The sequence below is a fragment of the Penaeus monodon genome, chromosome 1, assembly GCF_015228065.2.
Source record: "Penaeus monodon isolate SGIC_2016 chromosome 1, NSTDA_Pmon_1, whole genome shotgun sequence".
Classification (NCBI taxonomy): Eukaryota; Metazoa; Arthropoda; class Malacostraca; order Decapoda; family Penaeidae; genus Penaeus; species Penaeus monodon.
Window position 1 is genome coordinate 62,803,342 of NC_051386.1, and position 8,137 is coordinate 62,811,478.

At 46.4% G+C, this 8,137-nt stretch overlaps 1 protein-coding gene across 2 annotated transcripts; it reads left to right on the forward strand.

Moving 5' to 3' along the window:
• Positions 1-1,033: 1,033 nt before the first annotated feature.
• LOC119575395 (innexin unc-9-like) lies at positions 1,034-6,270 on the forward strand. 2 transcript variants are annotated; one of them, XM_037922998.1, is made up of 2 exons: positions 1,034-3,134; positions 4,780-6,270. In XM_037922998.1, the coding sequence occupies exons 1-2, from the start codon at positions 1,705-1,707 to the stop codon at positions 4,820-4,822; spliced, it is 1,473 nt and encodes a 490-aa protein (XP_037778926.1). In that variant the 5' UTR covers positions 1,034-1,704; the 3' UTR covers positions 4,823-6,270. The 2 variants fall into 2 exon arrangements, with proteins under 2 accessions (XP_037778926.1, XP_037778916.1); XM_037922988.1 differs by having other exon boundaries at positions 6,070-6,270.
• The last annotated feature ends 1,867 nt before the right edge of the window (positions 6,271-8,137 follow it).

Sequence of the window (8,137 nt, forward strand, 5' to 3'; positions counted from 1 at the left end):
GACCCCCCCTCCCCCGCGGCTGCAATTTATATCAAGAGCAACGTGGCTGGCGAATGTCTGAATGTCTGCCTGGGTTCCAACGTGGCGTTTTGTTGCAGGTTCGCTCGGCGTGGCGGTCCGGGAAGTGAGTCTCAGCCGCGCTCCGTTTAGTCCCGACGTTCATTGGGGGTAAGTGAGCTTTATCAACAAGCTCCCCAGGTTTCCATCATAGGTCTCCATTGTGAGCCGTAAAGTGATTGCATCGGGGCGAGATAGCACGCGCTATTCTCACCGCTGTTGCAAACCTACCCGGGTTAACGGGAATTGTCTCCTGTGATAGAGCAAGGGGTATATTATCATTCATGTTATTAAAACGACCTGGATATTTATGTTTGTGCTTCTTTTTATCCTTTGTTATTGTATCTCATGCACTCCGGGAATTTCGCATGCAAAGCTGTGCATCATTGCAACCTGTCCCCTCAACCCTTTTCTCGAAATCACAAACATATCGTATGAAAATCACAAAACCCGCCCGCCATCATCCGCTTAGACATGTTATGCATTCGCTTGCCTCATCTTCTCATCACCCTCATTCCCCTCACTACCCTCTTCGTCCTCATCATATTTCCCTCCATCTTCAAGATTCTAAAACTGATTTCTCACGTTCCCGCAGGTGAGAGCAACCACGAAACAAGGAGACGAAGGCACAGCACATCCCTTGGCCTCGTGCTCGTCACTGCCAGCTCTCTCTCCGTTACACTCATCCCTCTCTTTATCTTGTTTTATCTTTTCCCCTTTTCGGTGTCGAGTCTCTACGCCCCACTTCCGAAATAAGTGTGCGAATAAGTGAGAAAAAAAGAATATTAAGAGAAAGTCGAGGAATCGAGGTGCGTGAGACAAAGCAAATCGTTCCGTTATTTTTGAGTGGTTATACGTAGGGCGTGAAGTGAGAAAACAAGAGAAAAAGAAAAAGAAAAAAAAAAAAAAGTGTCGAGGAAGAATATAAATAAAAGATTGAAGAGAGAGAAGCGAGAAGATACCGAAAAGATAGATAAACAGAGGGAGTGTGTCAAAAGAAGAGAGGAGAGAGATTGAGAGAGAGAGGGAGAGGAAGAGGAAAGTGACACAGTGTCTGAAGCCAGACTGTGATAGGATCTGTTGACAGTGTGGATAAGACGTACTAAGCTGAAGTGAAGAGCGCGGTGCCATTTGCAAAGCTTTAAAACAAGACGTCAAGTGAAGTGATGCAAGTTACGAGTGGAAGCTATACCTCAGTTCTTTCGATTCTGTAATTATTATTAGTTTTTTTTCCTTGTTAATTTCTTTCCTTTACTTTTTTGAGATTCGTTGCTTCGTCTTCTGTTTCGTTTTCGTATTTTTCTATTCCGTCGGGAGATTCGAATGACATGACACTGGCGAAACGGAAGGGAAATGCAGTGAAGATGAAAGTTTCTCCTTCTTCCTCTTCTTCTTCTTCTTTTCCACTCTGTTCCGTTCTGATTAGGATAGATTCGTGGGGATTAGGTCCCCGAGATAGCGCTTGGGAAGGAGGCTGCCGGCTCTCGAGCGAGATCAAGCCCCGAAGTGCTGACGACGTGAAAGCTCTCCGGAAAACCAGCGCAGGTTCGTTGTGCTGGAAGGGAGCAGCAGGCCAAAGACGCCAGAAAACCCACCTTTCTTTATCTCTCTTCCACGTGACCGCAGAGTCGAGAGCGCGGTGGCAAAATGTCGTTTCTGTTGCACTTCAGCAACTATCTCATCGGCGGGAACGTTCCCATCGACGACGGGGTAGACAAACTGAATCGAAAGTACACCATCCTCATCCTCATATGCCTGTCGCTTCCACTCGTAACGAAGCAGTTCGCGGGCGACCCGATCGAGTGCTTCACGCCCACGTATTTCACGGAACCGCAAGCGAGATATGTGAACTCGTACTGTTGGACAGCCAGTACCTATTACATAATCCCGGTGGACGTGGAGGACCGGGAGCAGGTGACGCGAGTGCATTCGGTGACGTTCGACGAGGAGGGCGGCTCCACCTCCATCCGGGGCGAGCGCATCAAGGTCAACTACTACCAGTGGGCGCCCATCATCCTGCTGGTGGAGGCCGGCCTCTTCTACATCCCCTTCGCCATCTGGAACTCGACGGCAAAAAATTCTGGCATCAAGGTGGGACGTTTACTAAAGAAGGTGTCGGTCATCTCTCAGTACACGCCCGGCCACCCAGACCGCGACGCACTTATCGCCGAGTTCCTGGACCAGTTTAATACGCTGATGGGCGTTTCAAAGTGCTGTCCAGGAACCGTCTGTAAGTTTGATTGCAATCTGGCTTGCGGCGGGAACCCTTCCTCTTCTTTATTCATTCTGTACATGATTGTGAAAATCATGTACGTGTTCAACATCTTGATGCAATATTTTTTGCTCACGGTGTTCCTGGGCAAAGGGTACTTGTTCCACGGGGTCGAGGTGGTGGAGAAGCTGATCAACAAGAAGGAGTGGTGGACCTCGCCGCGCTTCCCCCTGCAGACGCTGTGCCAGGTGCTGGCGGCCCAGCAGGGCTCGCTCAGGACATACACGTGCCAGTGCGTGCTGCCCATCAACCTGTTCAACGAGAAGATCTTCTCGTTCATCTGGTTCTTCTTCGCGCTGCTGCTGCCGGTGACCATCTACAGCGCCCTCATCTGGGTGTGGCGCACCTTCACCTGCTCGCGCATCGCCTTCGTGCACTACTACCTGTGGCGGACCCGGCGGGTGGGCAAGGAGGACCTGTACAACAACGCGCGCAAGATGGCCATCCAGTACCTGGGCTGGGACGGCTGCCTGGTGCTGCGGCTGATCGAGATGAACCACGGCGGCACCATCCTCACCATCCTCACGGAGAGGCTGTGGGAGTTCTACGAGGGGCTGGAGCGCGCGCAGCAGGACGGCGGCGACCCCGAGGCGTTTCTCAGCCAGCGGCCGCCCATCTTCGCCTGCGGGCCCTTTCCCACCCAGGGGCCCCCCACGGTCACGCCGACGCCCACCGGGGCTTACGGCTTCTACGGGAAGCACTACCTGCCGGGCACGCCTGGCGCCTACCCGGGCTACATGTGGAACCACCAAGATATGGCCACGCCAGGCTACTCAGGCTACCCCAGGATACGCGGCAAGATCAGGTAACGACCGCGTTGAGGCAGTAGCGCCGCCTGGGGACCGCACTCCGCCTCCTGCTATACTTGGTGCCTGACCGTGGCGATGCTTCACTCACGCTCCCACGCCTGACCCTATGCTGCAACATCGCTAACACTCCATCTCATTCGAGCTCTTTTCCTCCTTGTTACAAAGCCCCTTAAGCTAATCAAAGTCTTTTTTCTACTCTGATAGTTCTCCCCTTCTGCATCTCTCGACACACTCCCCCCCCCCCCCCCGCTGCCAAACCAACACCACGAGACATCTCCATTTACACGTTGTACATTACCAAATGCTTATAAAATATCCTATCGAGCATTCCTTGTCATTCCACTACACACGACCGAAAGTGCAGGACATATGAACACCCGAGACACTTAGATTTTTTAATGCCTCCCCTTCCCCTACATCATGCAGAATCTTCACTAATAATAGACCCTTCGACATGCTGTCCTGCTACCGAGAGGAAATCGTCCCACCATGCCACTTGCAGATAATGCCGCTCATTTAGGCCCCGCCCCCCCCCCCGCTCTCCCCCTTCAGATAAGCTCGCCCCTCGCTCTCCCCCTTCAGATAAGCTCGCTCCCCCCACCTCCCCTCCTTCAGGTACGCTCGCCTCCTCCCTTCTCTCAATCGCTGCATCCTCGTCATCTCTCCAGCGGCTTCCATTCTCAACCAACAAACTACTTCACCGACATCCTCTTCATTCATGCTTTTATACCACCCAGCTCCTCCTCTTCCCCTTCCTCTTCCCCTTCCTCTTCCTCCTCCTCTTCTTCCTCCTCTTCCTCCTCCTCTTCCTCCTCCTCCTCCTCCTCCTCCTCCTCCTCCTCCTCCTCCTCCTTCCTCCTCTTCCTCCTCCTCCTCCTCCTCCTCCTCCTCCTCCTCCTCCTCCTCCTCCTCCTCCTCCTCCTCCATCAGAGACTGTGAACACAAGACCATTCAGGTACCTGCCGCCAGCACGCTAAGCTTGGCAACGCAGCCAGACGACTTCTGAACTTGCTCACGACCCCGCTAAACTATACGAGACCGAATCTGAGCGGCGAAGTGACTGTAGGTTAGTGCAGCTATTGCTTGGTGCAGCAAGACGCCCCTGTGTGCCTAGCAGAGGCTTAATGTGCAAAGCTTTACTCTCCATGCTCTGATTACAGGTAAATGGTACGAGAATATTACTCAGTGACTGTAACTAGAGGCAGGTGAAATTTCTACACAACACAGAATATATATAAAAAAAAGAATAGTTTTTACCACTGATCAGTCTTCTTTGTTTAGTATTAAAGGTTCAATAAAGCACAGAGCCACTAGAAGTAAGGGCTTGCGTCTCTGAGCAGCAGCAAGAGTGAAGTCCTTAGTAGACTGTCAGTTACGTCACTAATTCCTGACGTGTGATATAACCTATCAACCCTTTCGAAATCCCGCACGATTCACCTTTGTTCTGATCACTGGACTTTTTTATCATGGTTTCTCTCTCTCTCTCTTTGTTTTTTATTCCTTCCTTTTCAGTTTTCCTAGACGTGTTTGTATGTTAAATTGTAATGTCAATGTTTGTTTGTCTTTTTGTTCATTTTTTCTCTTCGTGACTTCTCGTGAAATATATATATATATTTTTTTTACCATCTCGACCTCCATCAGACGCTCCGATCCTGGTCTCTCAACGCCTCTGATACAACCGTAGCGAGGCATACGACTAGGCTTCTCCGACCATCTGAAAAAAATTATGCAGTCGCTTTGGTTATACTCATGACTAGAAGACAATATCATATCTAAGGGTATATTGATGGCTCGCTGTAGACCTTATCTACTTTATTTTCTATTATTTTTTTGGTTGTTCATGAGCAGCGGTTAGATGGGGGGGGCACCTGGCACTGAGGAGACCAGTGCCCAGCGGACGTAAAGGGACAGTGCCATAAAAGAGATATCCATTGTGGAGAGCTCCTTACCTTGGCTTCTAGTTTAGCAAGTGTGTGTTTCTTTAACCCCTTTTTACCGCTAAACTCGTAGATTTTATTCCACGTGTTTGTTTCAATAGAAGTCTGGAGGTTATGTCCTAACAGGCAATACCTTATTACATGTTTAAGAAGTTGGAAATCTCCTCAATCGGCATTCTTTTCTGGGGTCTGGACTGCCCGTGCCACCTTGCCCAGTCTAACCGTTGTTTGGGTGGCGGTGTGTTTGTACTGTATGTTTCCGTGTGTGTCCTATACCGTATGTTCTAACCCCCCTTTCCTCCTTCCTCTCTTATGCAAGGTCTGCTTCCTAACCTTGTTAGTTGTAGAATTAATCATATCGGATAATTGATGTCGGATTCATTAAGCTCCTGGCCTGCCATCTGCATTCTTGTTAACAACCTCTTGTAAACTTTCAAAAAAAAAAAGGTTTTTTAGAACAGCACGACTTCTCACAATTCCAAAAAAAAAAATTAAAAATACAGTTCATAAATTGCCCCCCTACGGCAAAAATCTGTCTCTCGCCCAAATCATTGTGTCCTCTTTGCATTCAGTCAATTCGAAATCAGTGTCACCAAAGTATCGTTTAAAAGAAAGGAATACTCAACAGCTTTTATTCACCCCCCCCCCAAAAAAAAAACAATAATAATAATAATAATAATAATAAAATAACAATAATAATAATAATAATAATAATTACAATAATAACATCAGGACTACTTAAGAACAATCATTTAACCCCCCCCACCCCCTTTCAAAAAAGAAAATCAAACCAGAGAACTTCAAAACTCCTTCAGAGCATACATTCAAAAAAAAATCTCCCCCACCCCCTTATCAAAAAAAAATCAAATTCAAAAAAAAAAATCAAAAAGATCTAAAATTACAAGATTTTCTTAGAGATGCGCAAAAAGAACATGGTTAGGGCGGTTGCACTTGCTTCTGAAGTTACAACAGTCTCTCACGTGTTTCCCAACAGATACGACAGCGAGTGCACACCCAAACTTCTCCTTAACAGCTACCCTGCCGCTGCCTATGAATCGTGCGTATGACTTCCCTAAAAAAAAAAAAAAATTAATAATAATAATAATAAAACATGAAAAAAAAATATATTAAAACCGCTGCTGATGTAGATCCGAAGCAGCTGGGCTAGTCATGAGTTAATTTTTCTAAAAAAAAAGAACACACACACAAAGAGAAAATTCTGTTGTTGATGACTTTTTTTATAAGAGAAAAAACATATTTTTTGTTTTAGTTTTTTTACAATTATTTGAATGGATAGTGTGATTTGTTTTTTTGTTTGTTTGTTTTTTGGATAGTGTCCTCTCCAGATTAAAATTCCTGTCTTGTTAAAGGTACTTCATGTAATGCCTGTTCATGTTTTTTTTTTTGTTTGTTTTTTTACATTTTTGTCTTGTATTTTGTAAGAGTAAAATTGTTCTGTGGCTGAAGATCGATTATGAATAGAATTGCATCATCATAAGCTGAATCTAATGAAATTTCTTTGCATGTTCATTATCTTGCAGAACACTGATCTCAGATAAGTTACGTATATCTTAATCTTAGAATTATACTGTCAGTACCTCTCTCTTTCTTTTCTTAGTTTAGAATGGTCCAATGATCATTCAACTCAATTCAATTCACAATCAACAATCTTACGATCAATCAATGTACCTTAACTTGAATCCAGACAGGAGAACTTGTTTTATAAAATCAACAAAAGAAATTAAAAGCTTAAAATTTGGATTCCCACTGCTGCATTCAACAGTGCTGTTTCTCCTACTCTAAAACTGAGGGTTGTCGAGTTAAGAAATGCTATGCGCATATTATTATAGTACATTTAGGCCTACATTCGCTTCTACGGATCGCCTTAGCACTAAAGAAAATAAATTAGCATAGTTGATTCGTAACCTTCCTTGTTTCACAACCACGGATTAAATCTTCAGGTGCTCAAAGAATCATTTACCATTGTTTGAAAAAAAAATGCACTGTTTTTCATTGTATTTTCTTTTTCCTTTACACACCATACTTCCGTCCCGTGCAATAACGAAATTACGAATCACGGTCATTTAATAAAAAGGCTAAATTGGTCATTAGCGGCGACGCAGACGAGTAGGCAAATGTGGAAGGTTCAGTTCGCGTCCAAATCCAAAAAACAAATACATACGCGGCTATGGAGACACACAGAGGCATACGTGGGCATACACACACACACACACGTGCAAACAGAAATGTTCTGATTTGTGTGTGTGTGTGTGTGGAAAAGAGAGAATAAGAGTGAGTGAGTGAAAGAGAGAGAGAGAGAGAGAGAGAGAGAAAAGAGAGAGAGAGAGAATGGGCTGAAATTTAGAAAAAAAGTAAAAATTTCACATGTCTATATGTATGTATGCGTATGTGTGTCAGAGAAATAGAGAAAGAGAAAGAAGAGAGAGAGAGAGAGAGAACAATAGAGAGAAAGTAGAAGAAAAAAAAAGAGAGAGCGAGATATATATATAGAGAGAGAATACTACGTGTACACATGTACGGAAACGCGACCACCTATCAACACCTGCATAGGCGCGCCCGTACGTATGTCCTCGCGTGTGTCTGTGCCTGCGCGTGAGCCAAAAGCAAGCAATCAAGCACCTGCACCCCCCCAACACACACACTTTGCCTGCTCGGACGCGGCCAGCATGCCACCCTCCTCTCCCCCCTGCTAGGATTTAGCTCCCCTCCTTGACTGCCAGCAACCTCCTGTAGTTTCCCCCAATGCAACTGAAGTCCCCCGCCCCCCCTCCTCCCCAAATAAAAAGCAAGCGGCCTGCCTTCCTTGCTAAAAAAAAAATGGAAGCAGTAGTTCCCGAGTGGTCAAGAGGAAGGTCAGGGAAGGAGGGATGATGAGGGCAAAGGTTCGGCGCCGCGGGACTGGGGCAGGAGGGGCCCGCTCCGCCCTCCCTCCCCCCCTCCCCCGTACCAAGGGCGTGAGGCTAAGGATGGTCTCTTCCTTCTCCTTCTCCTCCTTCGTCTCCTTCTCCGATTTTCATCCTTCTTCTTCTTCTCTTTCTTCT

Coding starts and splice junctions, on each gene's coding strand:
- LOC119575395 (XM_037922988.1), top strand. CDS start 1,705: ATGTCGTTTCTGTTGCACTTCAGCAACTATCTCATCGGCGGGAACGTT. Junction 3,135..6,069: donor AGGATACGCGGCAAGATCAG/GTAACGACCGCG, acceptor GTTTCCCAACAG/ATACGACAGCGAGTGCACAC.